Source organism: Acanthisitta chloris, unplaced genomic scaffold, assembly GCF_000695815.1.
Source record: "Acanthisitta chloris isolate BGI_N310 unplaced genomic scaffold, ASM69581v1 scaffold6402, whole genome shotgun sequence".
Classification (NCBI taxonomy): Eukaryota; Metazoa; Chordata; class Aves; order Passeriformes; family Acanthisittidae; genus Acanthisitta; species Acanthisitta chloris.
The window spans coordinates 42,721-63,030 of record NW_008659794.1 but is presented as its reverse complement, the minus strand read 5'-3'; the positions used below and the strand labels follow the sequence as shown (position 1 = coordinate 63,030).

The 20,310-nt window shown below is 43.0% G+C and overlaps 2 protein-coding genes across 6 annotated transcripts in view; one reads left to right on the top strand and one right to left on the bottom strand.

Moving 5' to 3' along the window:
* BTBD10 (BTB (POZ) domain containing 10) overlaps positions 1–15,963 on the top strand; it is a 21,469-nt gene extending 5,506 nt beyond the window's left edge. Inside the window, exons 1-8 of one of the 3 annotated variants that reach the window (XM_009069530.1) lie at positions 1,328–1,622; positions 6,817–7,010; positions 7,676–7,961; positions 10,150–10,252; positions 10,921–11,041; positions 12,149–12,346; positions 13,556–13,666; positions 14,836–15,963. In XM_009069530.1, coding sequence (XP_009067778.1) covers positions 1,498–1,622; positions 6,817–7,010; positions 7,676–7,961; positions 10,150–10,252; positions 10,921–11,041; positions 12,149–12,346; positions 13,556–13,666; positions 14,836–15,146 — 1,449 coding nt within the window. In that variant the 5' untranslated portion in view covers positions 1,328–1,497 and the 3' untranslated portion in view covers positions 15,147–15,963. Of the gene's footprint in view, positions 1–1,327; positions 1,623–4,008; positions 4,023–6,816; positions 7,011–7,675; positions 7,962–10,149; positions 10,253–10,920; positions 11,042–12,148; positions 12,347–13,555; positions 13,667–14,835 lie in introns of those variants that run through there. The other 2 variants (XM_009069531.1, XM_009069532.1) reach the window with 2 other exon arrangements.
* Positions 15,964–16,295: 332 nt separating this feature from the next.
* Positions 16,296–20,310, bottom strand: part of ARNTL (aryl hydrocarbon receptor nuclear translocator-like) — a 26,517-nt gene continuing 22,502 nt past the window's right edge. For all 3 annotated transcript variants that reach the window (XM_009069527.1, XM_009069528.1, XM_009069529.1), the window contains 3 exons: positions 18,978–19,071; positions 17,554–17,656; positions 16,296–17,011 (listed from right to left, as the gene is read on the bottom strand). In XM_009069527.1, coding sequence (XP_009067775.1) covers positions 16,851–17,011; positions 17,554–17,656; positions 18,978–19,071 — 358 coding nt within the window. In that variant the 3' untranslated portion in view covers positions 16,296–16,850. The remainder of the gene's footprint in view (positions 17,012–17,553; positions 17,657–18,977; positions 19,072–20,310) is intronic.

Genomic DNA, 20,310 nt, shown 5'->3' with positions numbered 1-20,310 from the left:
GCTGTGTAGGGACCCAGTGCTGAAAGAACCTGCCTGTGCTTGCACTTGTGCTTGCTGCTGGGAGACTGTTCTGTTAGAGGCAAAAAGAAAGCCTGAGAGAGGTTTTTCCAGCATGCTTTCCATACAGCTTATTATAGCCATGTCTTCCCTGGCTTATTTTGAAGGGAAGAAAAGGCTTAGGAGGCTGACAGTTATTCTTGCCCTGGGGCGTGGGGGAGGTGCTTGTGTGAACCTTCACAAGACCCTGAAACCAGGACAAAACTCACTGGCTCAGGTAATTGAAAACTGTATGAGCAGGAATTTTCCTTTCATGCCTAAAGAGCTGACACTTGGCTCTAGAATGCTGATGTTTCCCTGCCTTTCTAGTCACAAGTCTCTTACTGACTTCCCTCGTCATAACAGCAGTCATTTGCTGAACAATCCCCTTCCCCTCCTTCACGTGGTGATTTCCACTCTACCACTTACGACATCGTGATTTTTATTTATTATTAGGTCTTTTAAACTGTTCTTCCAGTGTATCGTGGCTCCTTAAAACAGCCTACAGACATTCTAAAAAGAATGATTTTAAAAAAGCTGTCACGTAATCCTTACTTATCCTCCCCCAAAAGAAAAAAAACCTTTAGAGAATTTTCCCCTGACTCCTGCATCAATTTGCTCTGCTGCTTTTTGTGCTCGACTTGTCAAGTGTCTGATGACCTATTGATGTGAAGATGCATTTCAGGAGTTGGTGAACTGATTTCTGATTGGTAAATACACTGATTAGTGTAATTATATACTAATAATATTTAGATTGCCACGAAGCACGGGGTATTTTTCCTGGCTTGCTGAAAAAGGGATGTTTGTAGTTAAAAAAATGGAGGTTCTTGCTGGAAAAGGGATGTTTGTAATTAAAAAAACAGAGGGTCTTGCGGGAAAAGGGATGTTTTTAGTTAAAAAAATGGAGGTTGTGCTGCCTTGTTCTCAAAAGACTATTGCTGTCCCTGCCTGTGAACTCAGCGAAAGGTGAATTCATTTCAGACATTAATCCAGGCAGACTTTGCAGGCACAAACTAACCATCCCCTCGAAACTCGTGTGGGTTGTTCTGTCCTGAAGGATCCCAGCGAGGAAGGAGAGCCGCGACGGGAGCGAAGTTAGCGCGAACCTTTGGGGTGCGCGGAGCCCGCGGAGCTGCGGGAGCAGGAGTCGCTCCGCAGATGGTCCGTGGCTGCCGGTGCTGCCTGTCAGTGCCAGTGCCCAATGGCAGCTCCACAGGGATGGGTTCAGCTGGCGGGAGCTCTGCGGGGTCACACGTCAGCGTTGCACTACGCATGGCTGAGTCAGTGGCTGAGGAACTGAATCGAATTAATATCTGGGGGTTGGCGTCTCTCCACGCGTAATGGGCTGCGGTGGCTTCTCCTTGACGGGAGGATGATGGAGGAGGAAGTGAAGCTCGCTGGTGGTGCAGTGAACTCCTGAAGAAAGGATGGAAACATCAAATATGCTGAACTTAACAAGTAATGCCAAAGGATGCTGATCCGGCTCTCAAAGCTGCCTTGTTGGAGGGAACAGAATTCCTTTGTGCTCTGATTCCGAAATTATTTCCCTGCTTTTGTGTTCCTTCCCTGATAGACACGAGAGGAAGGTGCGTATTTACCAGGAATAATCTGTGGGCATTATTCAGGAGAAGAATGAGGAGAAGGAAAAGTACTGTCCTTTGTGTGCACAGGTCAATGGAAATGTCATCTGCTGACAAAGAACAGACTTCAGGGGGAGGGAGAGGGGCATGGGCATTGTTGTTGTGTAAGTCCTGGCAATGTGAGCAGAAGAGATTTCTTCTTAAGCCTTAGAGCATGCTATCTGCAACTTAGTGTAGAGATAAAGCTCTTTATCCTGATTCTACAAGTGTTGATTATGTGATTCATCTTGGGAAAGGGTTGGATCTAAGTTTGTATTTTAAGAAGAGCTGATACAAGTTTTAGAGCATAAAGATGGGGGGGAAAAGGGTAAAAATCTTGGTTAATATTCTAATGCTGCATCCTTTTATTTAAGGTTTCAGGGGGGTCTGGGGGTAACAAGTATATTGGTTTAGCACCATAATTCCGTGTAGGCAAGAGGTGATTTTATAAAACAAGTGTGTTTATTGGCAGAATTCAGTGGGATGCACATGCAGTTTTTGTATTGGAATACATGCTAATTGTTTTTGGCAGTAGATTAATTCAGTTTAATGACTTCTTTTAATAATTAGTAATATATTCTGAGCAATATGTTGTTATGTATGAAGACAAACTGAAGCTCTCCTTCCACAGATGACTCCAAAGCATCATTAAATTGAAGAGCATTTACATTTTTTAAAAACAGCTCTTCCCTTACTACAAAAATAGGAAGCTTAGCAGTATGACAAGTGTGCCATTTTGATGGTACTTTTTTTTCCCTCCTTCACATCATATTAAATGGGTTTGCTGAAATAAAATTTTAGCTTATTTCATTTTCTTCATGTTGCTTTTAAAGAAAATGCCTCATCCTTTTACAAAGGCAGAGCTTCCCTGATCCCTGTGCGAGGGGGAAGATAAATTCTGCCACTGACTTGTCTTGAATGGGTGTAGTGCTCATGGTCCAATATTCCTTTGGAGCCAGGGAAAAAAAATGTGTATTGAACTCATGAAGATTGCCTAAATATACTAATAGTCACAGGATTATTTGATTGTTTTGGTTTGGGTTTGATTTTTGCTTTTGTGTTTGGTTTTTCCCCTCCCTGGAGAAAACTAATTGATAAAATAAGACACTTCCCTTTATCAACTTTTGCATCCTAAGTGGTCTTAGGTATTTGGGGCTTTTTCCAGCTTTAGTGAATGGGGAAATGAGGCTGTGAGTTTAAAATGTTGGTTTGGTTCAGGGTTTTTTTTCCTTATGCTTTTAAATTAAATGCAATGTGTTATTAAATATGCAGGAGAAAATTTTGCTTATAGACTGGTGCTGTGCCTCAAGTGGCTCACACAGCACAGTGTGCAGCTGGTGGGCATCAGCTGAGGAGTTAATTGAAAGTTGACTTTGCAAATGCTCCTTTGCAGAGTGAGATAGAGATCAGAAGCTGTAATGACTTTCTGGGAGGCTTTAGGCAAGGCAGAGTGCAGAGCATCAGGGAGTGTTGTAGGCTGAAATTACAGGTTGATATGCTGTGGCAGCCAAGTGCCACATGAGCCCCACAGCTTCCCAGCACATCTCTTTGTCTGCTGTTTGAGAAGTGCTGGTGCTGTATCTGGTCTGCACAATGCTTCTGTCAGCCACAGTACTTGTGCAAAGGGGCAGCTCTGCTGTGGCCAGTGCTGTGTCCCTTGGTGGAGGAAGCTGTGTGGAACTCCCTCCTCAGTGCCACTTTGTCTTGCCCACGTCGCTGGGGACAGATCTGCAGTTAGTCCCTCACACTACTGGTATGGAGTGAAGGCTTTTTGCCTTTCCCTGTGGAAACAGCCTCCTGGCCCCAGCAGCTTTGTTAGAGGGGGAAAAGATGATGTTATCAACAAGCATGCATGCATGTCAGAAAAATCAAAATTAGTTGGTAGTTCGGATGTCTTCTTTTGTTTGAACACTTGCAACTTCTTCTAAAGCCTCTTTACAGGGAAATAGTCACAGGTGATGTTTTGTATGTACTGGCCACAGATGTAGCTCTTTTTTCAGTCTGATAGAGAGCTCAGTGACAGTTTTCTTAGTCAGGTATTTCAGGGCAAGCCAGTGACTGTCTATTCTGACATGCTGCATTCCACCTATTTATCTTCTCTTTGTTCAGATTTAAGCTCATGTTAGTTGTCTTGTTATTGTAGAGCAAAGCCACATTTCAGTGGTAATATTTATCCAAGTGCCCATGCTGATGGACAAATGGAACTTGAGGTTTTGTCAGGTATATATCCAACAGATCCAAGAAAGAAATAGTTTCTTGTGTACTGTAACTTAGCAGTAATGAGATTTAAGGTTGACATGTTAGGTGGCTCTTCCCAAGGTGAGTGAAAATTCATGATTCAGGTGGTGCTGTCTCTAGCCAAACTGTGTGAATTCCCTGAAATCTTGCTTGGCTTGTATGTTGTGGCTAATAGATGCTGTGCCAGTCTCACAGTTTAGCACTAATCTGTGCATTAAAGGGAGGAAAGTACAACACAGAAGCAAGCAAGCAGAAGTGTCCCCAGTTGCCATACTGGGGCAGTCTCTGTGCCCAGTGTGTGTGGTCCTTGCCTGGGGCACGAGTGAGGATGGTGCCAGCTGAGTCAGTGTTCCTTCCTGTAGCACCTGTTCTCAGCTCCTGCAAAGAGATTATTAACTAGGGTTTGCCCCGTTTCAGTGTGAACTCTGAATCACTGCTCAGAGGGTGATGTGGCTTTAGATGGTTTTCTGGATTAAGAATCAGATTTTAATTGCCTTCTCTGTTAAAGGGTAACTCGTGTCTGCTCTGCCAAAGTGCATGGTGAGCCTCCACACCCTGACAGTGGTTCCCTTTCCTTTGCTACTGTGTTCTCCTGATTTGAAGCAAACTGAGCTCTTTAGCTACTGAGAACTAGTGAGTCATGCGTTTTGGTACTATGAATTGTGGCACCTGCGAAACTCTGACTTCTCACAGCAGGGTTAGAAATGTTATCAGGTCTGGGATCACAGTGCTGCCTGAACAGAGAGGCCTGATCACATGAGGCTTTATTAGGGTTTGTGGAAATGTTTTGTCACTGGATTACTGTGTCTGTGTTTGAGCACCACACACATACACACCCCTTTTATGGGAAACCTGGTTATACCATGGTCTGCAAGTATAAATGCACAGGTGAGGTACAGATGGTTTTTTAAAAAGTGACAATTTACTGGTTTAGCTGCAGTAGTAATGAATATCATCATGGTCAAACTAGGGTCAGACTTGGGTTTCAAGTTTAATTGTAGGCTGTAATCCACATCTCTGATAATGTATTTTGTATGTATATGTGTGTGTGTATATATATATACAAGGAAAGGTGCAAAGGTTTTCCTGAATTGTTGATGTTTTTGCAAGGGAGGTTTGCAGATCTCACTTGTGTAAACCTTTGCACATTTCACTTTCATAGTAGAGAATTTACCTTCCTCTAACAGCCAAGTAAAACAGGTAAAGAGACACGTTAGCCATGCTGAAATGTTACATATCTTAATACCTTCAGAATTGCACTGGGAGTCCTGAGGAAAAGACTGTTTTCTTTTAATGAAAGTAGTTGGATCATCTTTATTCTTGGACTGTAAATCTGAGTGTTCCCAGCTATAAGCAAGGCTTGCAGTTCTTTTACCTTATTCAATAGACCTTTGGCTGACTTCACATCCTGAAGATACATGTCTTACTGCAGCATATTTTAAGCTTGGCAGGAAACAGGATTGCAGTAGATTCTCTCTGCACCAAACTTCTGCTTTATCTGACAGGAGATCCTTCCCTCATTCCAGTGGGATGGGGAGAAGCTCATGTTCCTTAGCGGGAGTCTATTTCTTTGCATTGTGCTAAACCCTCATCTCTCATGGCCTTTTTGTTCTGAGTCAAGCTTCTCTCTTATCAGTCACTGAAACCTGAAGCCAAAACATTTCATGCTAATGTTCATTCTTTTGAATAGCCTTGATCATTTTTTTTTTGTCATTACTTCTAAGCAGCCTGAAAAGAGGACATTCTGCTCAACCTGCTTGTACAGTTCATGCTTTTAAAATCTGTTGTGCTTTTCTTAGCCAGGTCATCATTCTTACCTCTTTGTGTTGTTGATTCCTCCAGCATTCCTTGCAGTGTTTAAGGTCTCTTGGTAAAAGTCATGGGATTTGCAGGCTGCCGGCAAGTGGAGCATTGAGGCTCCTCTGGGAAATTCTGGCTCTTCTTGGTCTGTCAGACCTTGTAGCTGTGCAGACGTCTGTCTGGGTTCCCCAGTACCTGAGGCTTTGGGGAATTTCTTCAGTTAAATCCATAAGTGAGGAGTGTTGTCATGCTCACACTGGAAAGGTAAAGAGCAAGGGAACTGCTTTAAGAATTCCTGTGGGCTTCAAGGACACAGGCCATAAAATTCTCCCTTCTAAAGAGTACAAACAAAAGTGAAGTATTTTTTGTAGTATTCAACAAGAGCTGGTGCAAGTTGATACTTAGTTTTTAGGTAGTTAGAGAGATCTTGAAACTGTCTAGTTTTGTTGGTTGGTTTAATAACTGCAAAATGTAATCAATATCTGCAGTAATACAGCTTAATCAGAATCAAAAAAATGTTGAACTGGTATATGAAAATTTCCTGGTTTAGAACAAATGTCCTTGTTACTGACAGTCTGGTAGATTATGGCTTTAATCATACAGTTCATATATTTGCTGCCTGCCTGGGTTGTGGTGGCTCACTATTGTTCCTGCTAAGAATAACTGAATACTCAAAAACCAGTGTGCAGAAATAAACTCTTGGCTGGTGTGTCTTGATGTATCAACTGGTTTAAGGCTGACTCCCTTTGTAAAGGGCAAGTGTCAGTGCTAAAAGTCTGTGGCCTTGAGAAGAGTTTTCCAAAATAGGTTTTATTGGCAAAAACTTTTAATTTCATTTAAAAATAAGAATTGAAATAAAATGCTCAGTTGTATTTGAGTTACCTGTTCTGGAAGGCTCAGCTGATCAGGTGGTGTCTCTGTAGATCACAGCAACAAACAGGTAATTCTTGCTGTCTCCTTAGTGTTCTGAATAATTGTTCACGTTTTTAAATGAGTCCAACAAAGGAAATGGAGGTGGGTGATCTTGGAAACATTACATGGACTGTGAATGCCTTGAAAATGTAAACGTGTAGTGTTCAGCATTTCGGAATTTCTGAACCATGTCTCTTATTTCTGTCTTCAGCACCTCATCTCGTGTTGCTAAAGGAGTGGACTGCACGAAAATGAGTCTCCATGGTGCGAGTGGTGGACACGAGAGGTCGAGGGACAGACGCAGGTCGAGCGACAGATCCCGTGACTCGTCCCACGAGAGAGCAGAATCTCAGCTCACTCCCTGCATCAGGAATGTTACTTCACCAACCAGACAGTATCATTCTGGTGTGTTCAGATCTGGAGCATTTCAGGGTTAAAATTCTCTACACTTGATTTCTGTCTTGTTAATAAAATTAAAAACTTCATCTGTTGGTGACACAACGTAGAGATTTCCTACCTGTGCCCTGGGCTGGAAATACTCTTTTTTGATAGGTTGTAACTTTTTCTTCAGTTTATAGTGTGTATTCCTTCATGATGCTCTTATTTAGTTCAAATCACAAGAACAATCTGACTTTTTAAAGAAGATAATTGACTAAACACTTGTCCTTTATTTTGCTGGGTCTAAGTATTTGGAAATAGGTTTGTTTTCTTTCAAATGACAAAACGTGGTTTGTATCTTTGAACTACAGCCCTAAGCACCAGGTGTGGTGCATAGCTTACACTTTAAGCTGAGTTGCTTTTTCAGTACTAAAATGCTGAATTTTCCTTGTAAAGACTGGGGAGGTGAGGTGGCTTTGATGTCTAAGTGATACAAACTTCAGGATCTCATATATGAACAGTTATTTTTTGAAGTTTTCTTTAACCAGAGTAGATTCAACAGAATAATTTGTACTTAGCATATCAAGTTGACAGGTTTTGTACCTAGAAGGACATAAAATGCATAGAACTCATGCAAACCTGTAACTTCCTTTCCTGTTTTTTTTTCTTCTTCCACCTTGTCCGCACTAAAGACCGAGAAAAGGATCACAGCTCATCCCGACCAAGCAGCCCTCGTCCCCAGAAAACATCCCCAAACGGTTCTGTTGTCAGCATGGGGACCAGCAGTAGGAACAGCAGCCAGTCCAGTTCAGATGGGAGCTGCAAGACTGGTGGGGAAATGGTGTTTGTGTATGAAAATGGAAAAGAGGGAGCTCGGAATGTAAGAACGTCTGAACGAGTAACGCTCATAGTGGATAACACCAGATTTGTTGTAGATCCTTCTATCTTCACTGCACAACCTAATACAATGTTGGGCAGGTTTGTATCTGTTCCTTTCTTGCCTTCATCTCTCTTGATTAGAGCCATAAATGCTTTGTAGGTATTTGAACTGCTGAAATAGCTGTTGAACTCATATTGCTACAGCTGAACTTGCTGATGTTTAACGTCACCAGTTTGCAATGGCTTTAAGTAAAAATCAGATGGAAGTTCTCTGTTTTTGGCAGGGAGGCCAGTGGATGTCTGTTACGTAGAGGAAAGAGTTCAGAAGTAAATTAACATTTCATGATGTACTCATTTCCTTCTCTGTTGCTGGGCACTGTTTCTGTATTCAGTCTGCTTCATTCCTCCTCTTGTTTTTAAAGCTGTGACCTTCATAGAACAAAGTGACGTAGTGAGTACAGATAGTCTCTTTCAAAATAGCAGGGAGGAAAACCTTGAAGGAATTTATTTTGCTTAATGGACCTGCCCTGACAACATTCAAGCTCAGCCTATTTGTCTTCTGAAATGCTTTTTGGACGAGGGAATGGCAAATAGTATAACAGACCTGAGCTCTCAGCAGAGAAATGAACGCTCAAAATGGGCAACAGTTGAATGGAAGTCCACAATGTGTGTGAGATTTGCTGCAGAAACTGTAATGACCAACATATTTCACATGTGTCCTTGGTGGGCAAAGATTATGTACTTTTACTTGCTTCAATTCTGGTTGGGTCTGTGTTTCCCAAACACAGAGAGCATCACTTACAAACTCAGGGCAGGAGAGAAAGGCAGGTTTATGTCTGTGTCACTTTGGATTTGGCTTTTTCAGTAAAATGTGGCTATTTCTCAGCACATAAACATATACTAATTATAAGACATAGATATATAAATCTGTTTGCCAAGATACAGGTAATAAATATGATGAAACAATTTCTGCTCTGTTTAAATCACCACTGTGTGGGATCAATAGCACCTTGGTTCTCTGCTTTGTGAAGAGATGGAGAAGGGTCACAGGGAAAGCAAAAGGTGCTTTCTCTGAAACTCTGAAAGGAAATGTAATAGTTCATATAAGTCATTAACTTAAGGCACTTGTATATGTACAACACATGTAAATAAATACCCAGACAGACACACTGGGAGTGTGTCAGTGTGGAGTTATGCAGCCAAATAGTTTCCTTTCCTCTGCCCAGAGTAAGTGGTGCTGCCTAATGCACTGGATTTCTTGTGTCTGTGTGATGCTGAGTTAGTCTCCCTTTGGGATTGGTTCAAGGCACAAGCTTATTTTTATCTCCTGCTAATTGAAAAGTAGGTTAATAAAGGCAGGGAAATACTGCTCTGAAACACGAGTTATTTATAAACCCACTTTCCCTCAATGTCAGCTCACAGGACACTGAACAGGAACAGCTTAGCTAATATGTTCTGGGAGGTAAAAGTAACTATAATAAGAATGTATTACATCCCCTAAGCCTATATCCTGTTGGATTGCCTTTTCTAAATATTACTTCTTGTCCTGAAGAGTAGTCAGAAAACACCTGTCAAATCACTGAGTGAGAAAACTTACTTGGCTTCTGCATTCTAAACACTCAGTTCCACCAACTCTGCTGCTCTGGGTCATGTGTATGAGGGCAAAGCTTTGCCATGGGGGTGTGTTTGTCAATAAATCAGTAGATGGCAAAACTTTTGGTAAGCATAGGATACAATTCTGTATCAGAGGTGTCTTTGTAAATGTTACATGCTGTTAGAGTCTTTTAGTTTTCTCCTTAGTCTAACTTTCCTTGCATCCCAGCAGGGAGAAAAGGCTGCACATGCTGCCCTTAAGTATCTCTCCCTTCCATCAGAAGTTATTGCATCTTTGGAATTAACTAAATCTCTTCAAGGAAACTGAGTCACATGTACTTGAACACTGTTCTTTTTCTTACCTTACCTGAAATGGCTTTAAATAATGAGAATTTCACCGAGGGAATTCACCAGGGAATGGCCTGGTCTAACTCTTGTTTTGATCAGAGGGGATTGGCATGTTCAGACTGAAGAATAGAACTAGACTTCCTTGAGTTACACTGCCCTGCTTTGTTTTCTAGTAGTCCTGCTAAGCAAGAACTAAACTGAACAGTGTACATACATGTGACATGGAACAGACCGTTTTTTCCCTGCCATTTTGGTACTATTTGTGACATTTGACTTTTCTGATTTACAAAAGAAAAGAAGAGTCATGGTAAGGAATTCTAACCAGATTACTTTGATTCTTGTGCAGGATGTTTGGGTCAGGCAGAGAACATAACTTTACACGTCCTAATGAGAAAGGAGAGTATGAAGTTGCTGAAGGAATTGGTTCCACTGTGTTTCGTGCTATTCTGGTGAGTTTTTAGGGGCAAGTACTGGTAGGACAAGTACTGTGAGTATTAAGAGGCATCACTTCTGGATTCAGCCTTGCTTACATAGCTGGGCTCTGGGGGTGGCACAGATTCTGCTCTGCTCTGTTGTAGAGGGGGAAAAAATACTAGATATGAAACCCCCTGGGTTTTCTAGACATGAGCATGTGACAGCCAGGGAGAGAGAAAACACACAGGAAACGAACCCAAAAGCTACTGCCTGCCAAGAATCAGTTCTCCTTCTCCTGTGTGCAGTGCTTAGTGCAGCTAACAGGGCTAAAACAAACTTCAGTGTGAGATGAAAACGGCCCCTTAGGTATTTCATACCCACACAAAGAAGTGGAGCTGCTGTGCTGCTGTTCAGCAGACTTGGAGTAGCAAGAACTGGGTGAAGTACAGAGAAGAGGCAACATGCATGCACGAAGGTGATCAGTGGTAATAGCTGGCACTTAAAAAAATGATTTTAACCAGAGCTCACTGCTCTGAACTCAGCTCCAAAAACATAACTTTGAGGGCAGTAAGATTCACAGAGTTTAACGTGTTGCTGTCTTTGGTTTATGGGGCTTCTTCGTGGAGAAAGGATGGTAAAAGAAATGAGATGTTTCTGCTGGTGAATGCTGCAGTACATTCTGGTTTTGTTTGCATTGCTGTAGGATTACTACAAGACTGGAGTGATTCGCTGTCCCGATGGGATATCTATTCCTGAGCTGAGAGAAGCATGTGACTACCTCTGCATCTCTTTTGAGTACAGTACTATTAAGTGCAGAGATCTCAGTAAGTACAGAATCGATTAAAATAATCTGAATTACACAGATTGACTTAAGCAAATGTGTGTGTGTGTGAATTCCAAATCCTGTCCTTTCCTGAAGTAAGGAATGTGGCTGACACTGCATGAACAATCATAGAATCAGCCAGGTTGGAAGAGACCTCAAGGATCACGAGTCCAACCCTACTGTGGTTACTAGACCATGGCACTAAGTGCCACATCCAGTCTCAGCTTGAAAACCTCTTTGTCTCTTGTGTAAGAAAGCCCCAAAGCTTTTGGAAAATGATGTCTGATATTCAGTGCCTCACTCTCTGCTGTGGGCAGCCCCATGAAACACTTACACTCTATTGTTGCATGTGCAATACAGATCCAGTAACATTCAGTGGTATCTGTTTTCGCTCAGGACAAGAGAGGATAATTTTCTCAATGCCTTGCCTGAGTGAATCAAGCTGTGTCCCTGGCCAAAGCAGCACAGCTTTACTGGTGGGGCAGGGTGCACCATGGCTCCCAGCATGTCCTGCTCTCTTCTACTCCTTCTGACCCTGAGCACAGCCAGAGCTTTGGCCAGTGCTGAGCTGTCGTGGCCTGTGATGCCATGGTGTGTCCAGCACAGGCCCAGGCTGTGGCTCCCCTGCAGGAAGGGCTGGGTGGGGATCTGTGCCTTCCCCAGCAGTGCTGGAGCACTCTGTCCCTAGCAGAGGGATTTAGCAGCTCATGCTGGGAGGGCTTTGAGAGGCTTTGTTTTTAAGCTGCTGCTCAGGAAGTGTGGGTTGTGTGCTCTGCTCTTTCAGCAACTGGCTTAAATAATGTTTCTTTCAGGAAAGCCAAGGGGAGTCTTGGACAAAATGCTTAGCAGTAGTAAAACATGAAGGAGATCTCCTTGAAGTCACTCCTCTGCCAGTTTAGCATCTGCAGGACTGTGCTGTTAGTTAGGAGTTCTGCTGTGGCTTCTGGTAAATATTTGAAAAAGTTGTGAATGTAGACAAACAAATAGACTAAGTGTCTTTACAGCTATGTGCAGGAAATGCTGCAAGGTGAACAGAACTCTTGTGTTTCTTATTCCTGCCTTCATCTTCAACCTTTCAAATGTGGCCACACTTAAATTTTTCTTGCAGGTGCCCTCATGCATGAACTGTCAAACGATGGTGCTCGCAAGCAATTCGAGTTCTACCTGGAAGAAATGATTCTCCCACTGATGGTAGCCAGTGCCCAGAGTGGGGAGAGGGAGTGCCACATTGTTGTGCTGACAGATGATGATGTTGTTGACTGGGATGAAGAGTATCCTCCACAAATGGGAGAGGAATATTCACAAAGTAAGTGTGTTGCCATTGTTTGCACCGAGCTGTGCCGTGGCAGTGAATGTGCTGATTTCATGGTGGTTGGTACATAAGTGCTGTTAGCCAAGTTTTTACAACATCTCTAATGCCTCACAAAAAAACACCCCAACTCTTAGTATGGGTAGTTCTGCTTAATATTTTGCTTCACAGTTGCATGTTATGTTCAAATTAATTAAAAAGAAAAGTTAATATTATTAAGGTGTTGTCAGCCAACGGGGGGAAAGGAGATACTTGTTCAGAAAGAGTTTGGTGAGAAAAATGGGTAGGAGTCATGTTTACTGGGGGAGAACAAGTAGAGGATTTTTTTGGGGGAGAAAACAAGTGGTGTTATTTTAGGAGTATTACAGTTGTGTGTAGGGATGAGTTTAAGCACCTGTGAATGGAATACTCTTCCCTGTGTCTGTGCTCTCCATGTCCCTGAAAATGTTCTTCCAGTGTGAAAATGTGGAGTTTGGGGGTTTGTGAGGGTAGGTGGGAGTTTGAGATACTCTTTGTACTCCAGTAATACATAATCTTCCCAGAAGTCTCTTCAAATTATTAGTTTTATTTCTTGGTTTTTTTTTTGGTTGCTGTTGTTTTTCAATTCAAAAAACCTAAAGTACCAACACAAAAAGATGAAAGTTTTGGAGGATGCAAACCTGCAGCTGTTCTCACAGAGTCACACAATTGGCTCAGGTTTCTAGGATCTTTATGTCTCAAAGATGTCAATTAAAAATACCCCAACTCTGTGTAATTAGGCACACACTTCCCTTTTCCATCTCTACTCTGCATCTCTGCAGCTGTGTGGGATTGATAGCCCCACTCCCTTCTTGTAGGGAAGGTGTCCCTCTTGTTCTGCTGATGTTTTTCAGGACTTTTATCAAAAAGGAAAAAAAAATCAAGAGGTGTGGAGGTTGGGAGTATATAATTGTGGTTTGTTCTGTGAATTGACCTCTTGCCTTCCAAAAAAACCAAACCCCAAACTCTAAATTTATAAAACAGATTAAATTGAGAGGGGGAATAAACCATGTGCAACCAACCCATTTCACAGTGCCTTCAGCCACTGCTCTCCAGAGTTCTGGGTCTCTATTCTGAAACAGAAATACTCGAGTAAAGCCAAACAATGGAAAAGCTGAATTTCTGTGTTTTGAGGCAAGAAGCCTAATACTTGAATACAGATGTTTTCTCATTAAAATGTATTTTCAGTTATTTACAGCACAAAATTGTATAGATTCTTCAAATACATTGAAAACAGAGACGTGGCCAAGTCTGTCCTGAAGGAACGAGGGCTCAAGAAGATCCGTCTAGGGATCGAAGGTAAGGGCAGCACTGCACTCACTCCCTGGGGCTGCACTGCTCTGCTCTGGGGCTGGAAAAACAAGGGTTGGGGTTGGATGGCAGAGAGGGAATGGCACCCAGTGAGCACTGGCCCAGCTGGAGAGCCCAGTTAGAGGCTCCTGCCTGGTTCCGAGGTGGATTTGGCTGCTGCTTTAGTTTTCACACAAAATCTCTGCACTTTGTTTGAAGTATCAATGCATTTTTATGGCTTTCTGTATTGTGTTCCTGGCCTGGTGTCCTTTTCAGGACATTTCCTGTAAAGTGGCAGTCAGTATTTTCTGTCAGGAGATACGAAACTATCAAATGGATCATTGGAGTGCAAAGAATTACTGCTCAGAAATAAAGATCTTGTGAGTTAGGAGGTTGGTCTGGAATATCTCATTAGGTAGGCTTAGGTTTTTATCAGGACTCTAAGAACTGGGTTTCTTGGCATTACATTCTGCTCCTGAGCAGTGACCCAAATGTTTTCAAATCCAGCCTTTGTGATTTGCAGCATTTCTATCATTCACTCACCAAGTTGTCATAGTTACATTTGCAATTTGCCAGTCAAAAGGAAATGCTTTTAACTGGTGGTGAGCTCTAAAAAAAGTCATTTCAGCTGAAGAAGGTGAGAGCCTTCAGGCTGTCAGGCCTCCAGCTAGGCAGGAACTGGCTGTGTCTGTAGTGCTGCTGATGGCAGATCATTTCTGATGGCATTTCTTGGTTTAGACAAAGAACTGTTGGACCAAACTGTATTGCTGCTGCCCTGTAATGATGTGTGAAAGGAACATTATTGCTGGGGCTGAGGGGAGAGAGAGAACTTGAACCCAACATAACCAGAACTCACAGTTTGTCTAAAATTGATGCCTTTTCACCATTTGGGAAGCTGGGAGGAATGTGCTGGGATTTCACTAGGGAACTTGAACCAGAGCTCAGAGCGAGACTGTTCTCTGCTGCTGAGATCTCATCAGGGCTCAGGGAAGGAGCCATAGTGTGGCCTGTGAGGTCTGGAAGAGTTGTGTGGTGGCAATGTGTTTGTTATCCCTGGCACTGTAGCCTTTCCTCCCACCTTGGTTCGTGGTTTGGCTGAGAACACCACGAGGGTGTTGGTGGTGAGAGCTGCTCCTCACCGTGCTCAGCCCTGACGTGTGCTGTGCTCTGTGCCTTAGGGTACCCCACCTACAAGGAGAAGGTGAAGAAACGACCAGGGGGAAGGCCAGAGGTGATCTACAACTACGTGCAAAGGCCTTTCATTAGGATGTCCTGGGAGAAGGAGGAGGGGAAGAGTCGTCACGTTGACTTCCAGTGCGTGAAGAGCAAATCCATCACCAACCTGGCGGCGGCGGCGGCAGATATCCCCCAGGACCAGCTGGTGGTGATGCACCCAACCCCCCAGGTGGATGAGCTGGATATTCTGCCCATCCATCCTGCCCCTACTAACAGTGAGCTGGATGCTGAGGGACAGAACCCACCGCTCTGATCCAGACTCTGCCTAAAAACTAAAGCATGCTCCTTCCAGTGACTGTACTCAACTCATTCTACACTGCAAGTCCAGTTTTTTCCATTGTGTAACAGTGTTTAGGATATTGCAGTCTGGACCTTTGAAAAGACCAAAGGGAGTCCCTGGTGGTTTTTGGAGGAGTACAGATCAAACACCTGGGTTACAGTTACATACGTGTCCGTGTTTACCAGTAGGTTTGTGGCGTTGGTGATTTGTATGCTGGACTGTCCTCACTCTTAACCCATCCTCTCCCAGGGGGATGCTGGTGGCTGCTGTGCATCAGTGTTGTTACACAGGGGTTAGAATGCAGAGTTGGAATTGATAGTAGCACTTTACAAGTGGTTGAGAAATGGAATTTGAAGCCATTTTTTATAAATGTATTGCACAATACTAACAAAGTGCTTCTATCAAAGGTATTAACTGTACATAGTTTTGCTCTGAATAGATTGACCCTTTTCAAGTTACTGTATATGGTTGAGCACAAAACTACTTCCTGCTGGGTTTTTGGATTGAGGATGTGATTCAAGGACCCACGTTAACATCTTGTTCAAGTTCTTTAGTGAATTTTTTCACTCGTTTGCAGCGTGAGCCATGGTCAAAACTTGTGAACAACAGATAGGGGCTTTATCTTCAATTTTGCCTTACCTTAAGCTGTTCACAAATATTTATTTAATACATTTTTCATAAGTGTCATGAAATAGGAAAATGCAGATGGTTCATTCTTCATTTATTAATGATTGTAAACAAGTTTTTCATGCAAATAAAGTTTCCATTATTTTAACGGGCTTGAATTATCTGTGAATGATGAAGTGGGAAAGGAGTTGCTTTTCTTTCCTCAGGCAAGGATGGTTAATATTAAGTGATAACCAAGTCTTTTCTTTCCTCAGGCAAGGATGGTTAGTATTAAGTGATAACTAAGAATTTCTTAGGCTGATGTTACCAGGTTCTCTTTATTTCAACCTACCCACCCTCCCCTAGGGCTTTTCTTAGTGTAAACTCGAAGCTAGGGGTAAGTAAAAATAGCTCCTCTCCAAATGTAGACTGTGACAAAGTCATGTGAGTTTATGGTAAGGCATTTGTTTTTCTTTCTTGTCCCCCAAGGCTAAAAAAAAGCTAAATACCAACTGCTTCTAGCATGCACCTTCAGCAGGGTTTTATCAAATTTATTTATCAAAGTAAATGCTCCATCTTAGAACAAGGGAAACATTTATTTTAAAAATATTTAACTGTCTAATACATTACACTTTAACAATATTTATAGTAAAGGATTCTTACAAGAAAGAATAAACAGCTTTATGGTACAATTAGTATAAGAAATATCCACATGGGGACTGTTTTGCAGTGTAAAAACACACCATACATCTGAAATGGTCATTTGCATATAAAAGCTACCACTGATGCCAGTGAGTCGCACAGTGATTTAAAAAAAAAAATTTCAAACAACAGAATCCAAAATATACAAGTATTGCAAGCTATACACAGCTAACCAAATCAACACAGAACACTGGAGCAAGTTATTCCACTTTGTCTGAAGTTACACATGGTAGGATGAGTTGCATTCTGACACAGCTTTTATGAAATTCCCACATAAAAGCTTCTCAGTCCAACACGTTTCACAGACTGTAGAACTCCACCAGTAAATGCACTTTGAGATTTGGGTGTCCAAGTCAGGTGGTGCATCATTTACAAGGGCCAGGGCAGGTCACTGAAGTCCACAGGGCCCCCCAGCCCTGCATCTGCCTCCAGGAGACTCATGATCACAGCCATGGCTGCCTCGTCGTTGCTGGGGCTGCTCGAGCCCTGGTCCGTGTCGATCATGTCGATGCCAATGTGGGAGTTCTCCCCTGAAGGGCAAACACAGGAGGCACAGCAGGTCACTACTTAGGAAGTGAAATGCCCCAAGGACACTTGTGTATGACTTGGGGTAGAATATCTGAACGGGCCCAACTCTTTGGGGACTCTCAGTGTGTTTCAGGGGCTCACTGCCAGCTGGGGGCAGAGGAGACAGGCCAGCTCACTCCCAATGTGCCTGAGAAGGACAACCTGATGTGCTGCACTTCAAATAGGAGACTACATTTCAACATCTAGGGGTCAGCCTAACCTTTCCTCTTGGCTGCAGTTGTTTGAAAGCATTCACAAAAAGCAGGTGAGGACTTGAGATAATTCACACTGATTCAACAAGAAAAAAAGAGGCTTCCAAGTACTATCTTAAAAAAAAAAAAAAGACTCTATAAAGTAATTGGCAAAATAGGCTGCCAGGCTCCTCCTCAGCAACATGAGTGCCTGGTGAGGGGCTCTGTGCCTGAGCTGCAGATGGTAAGAGCAAGTTACTGCTAGAAACAAGCACCTTGTGACAGTGTCTGTGTCACTGTGTGACTTCACTTACCCAGAATAGAGGAGTTGTCGGAATATGGGTAACCAGAACTATCCTGGATTTGCCCAGAGAGCAGCCCAGCTGAAGAAATGTCTGGAGTGCCACCATTCAAGATCTTGAAAGAACAAAACAGAAGCTAAAAACAGCATGAAATGTTGCACTGAGTCCTAAATTGTCCTATATTGGGATTTTCAACATAAGGTAGATTGACTTCCCCAAAAAACCCCAAACATCATGACTTAAAGGCTGCTTAATTAGACTAGATGTAAACTAGGAGTTACTTCTCTGTACTGAACCCATTGAGCAGATGTCAGATGGAAATTATATCACCACTAGTATAGAAGAGAAGTCAGTGCTCCATCCTAAACTGGTGAGGAGCTAGGGGAGAAGTCCTTGGGGGATTTCCATCTGCAAATGATGGTGAGTAGAGCAAACTACAAATGCTTTTGAACTCACTTACACAGTGTAGGTAAAGTACTGTCAACTAGGGTATAGTTCTCCCAGGTAGAGGCAAACTGCACGAGCTCCTGGGTCAGGAGTGTAACCATTTCTTGGTGCAGAGCAGGACTGCAGTGTCCAGCAGAGCTCACCAGAAATGGAAAAGCCTTCCCTGAAATTCTTAACTAGCAAGGGAATATATCCATTCCAGCAGCTCCTACTACATGTACATGTTGAATATCGTAGGACAAAGAGCAAGAATAACTATAACTAGAATTATAACTCTGTTCCAACTACAAGTTCTTTCAAGAACAAAGCAAGCCAAGAATAGACAGAAATATTTACTGTCAACTGTATGTTCAAGTACAAGCAATTCTTATGTATAATCATCATCATTTCTGGGGAAAAAAGGTTAAGTAAGTCTGAGGCAGTGTATAAGGACTTGGATAAGTGCTCTCCCTGCCTTGGAAATAACTACCCTAAGCAGCAATTTGCAGATGACTGAAAGGAGCCAGGACAAGTGTTCAGGTGGGTAAGTGTCAGTGATGGCACCTGAGTGCTACTCAAGCAATCTCAGAGCAAGGCACAGTATTGACTTAAAAATACACTCAGTGCACAGCAAAGCATCTAATTGTCATATTTTGTGCTGCAGCAGTACAGAAACACTGGGGTGAGCCCAGCCCATGCTCCAGTGACAGCACTGCCAGACATCAGCAGTGTGTGGGGTGTTGAGGTTCTGCAGGGCAGAGAGAGGTGAGAAGAGTCCTTGGAGCTCTGCTACAAAATAAAATAACCTAAAGAGCAGGTGGATTTCAAAAGCTTCTGGTGTTTGGGAACTACTCTCTGCACTTCAGGCACTCCTGTAAAGGGATTTTGGTCACCAAAGTACTTTGACTCAGGGTTTTTCAGCCAAGCCCCCAGCAGGTGTGATGTTCCAAGCACAATCCCCCAGCACTTGTCACTGCTGCCTCGAGGCTGTGGGTAAAGCTTGTTCTTACCTTCTTGCCCCCTGGGGAGGATGTGTCAGGTGGTGGTGTGCTCGTGATGTTCAGTGGACTTGAGCCACAGCTGGAAGGTGATGATCCTCTTATCCTAAAAGATGGATAAAATAGGGTACAAATTTACCAGCAACTTAGAGACTCAGGGTCAGAGACTTGAGAGTTTCAAATGCTGACTTTTGTATCAGGTGCCATAAAGTGCTAAAAGCATGAAGTTAATTTTTGTGGTGTTTTCTCCCCTTTTCAATGCTCTTCAAACCAGCAGCAGCAATGGTTATTTGTACCCAGATAAGCAGTGCTGTGTAAATCCAGTTTGCTTTCCCTCCTCCCCACTCTGTTCTTATTCCCATACAGCTTTCAAAGAGAATCAGAAGGAAAAACCTCCTGGGTGCTGGGGACAGCCTCATTTTTTGGATTCACACTAGCTAAGAATTCCAGGTGCCTCCCTCAGTGAGCTACTGCCACAGAAGAACACTGGACACTTGATACAGTTATTTTTATTAACTGCTCAAAGCAGCATTTTTCACTCTGATTTTCCATAGCTTGATCAAACATCTTTAATAATGAATAATGTACTGACTGTAGAACCAACAAATCTCTGGACCACAGGGAGGGAGGGAGAGTTACAGAGAAAAGCAATGGAAATGGGAATCTTATGCTTGGCAGAGTTCCCTTGGGAAAGCTGAACAGAAGGCAGGATTGGAAAATAGTAACAGCTGCTGAAAAAAAGGACTGGAACTAACCCAGGGTCTGACATGAACTGCAAACAGGGATGGTGATCTGCACTGCTGCACCAGGACACTCACTGGGGCTAAATAAGTGTTTTACAGCTACTAAAAGGGAAGGTTAAGCTGCAAAGTATTGTTTAAGCCTTGGTGTGGCTTTTTGCTTTTTTTTCCCCCCTCCCCCATCTTTCTTCTTCCTATTCTCACAGACAGGAAGGAAGTTTTATGGATAGCTCTGCTGTTCCTTAGGCAAAGATGTAGGTGTAGTCTCCTGCCTGCAGCAGGAACAGAACTATGGGAAACACAATTGTATTCCTGAATTGCAGCTCAGTCTGGTGAAATTACTGCCACTAAACCTCTGCTGGGTGAGACCACTTCTATTAGGGAAGGGAACAATTCATAGAACCAGAGAATTTTAGGGGTGGGAATGGACCAGAGCAGGTTGCTCAAGGCTCATCAGGCCTGGCTTTGAACACCACCAGGGTTGGGGCAGCCACAGCCTCCCTGGGCAACCTGTGCCAGTGTCTCACCACCCTCACAGGGAAAAGCTTTTTCCTAATATCTAACCTAAACTTCCCCTCCTTCAGTTTGAACCCATTACCCCTTGT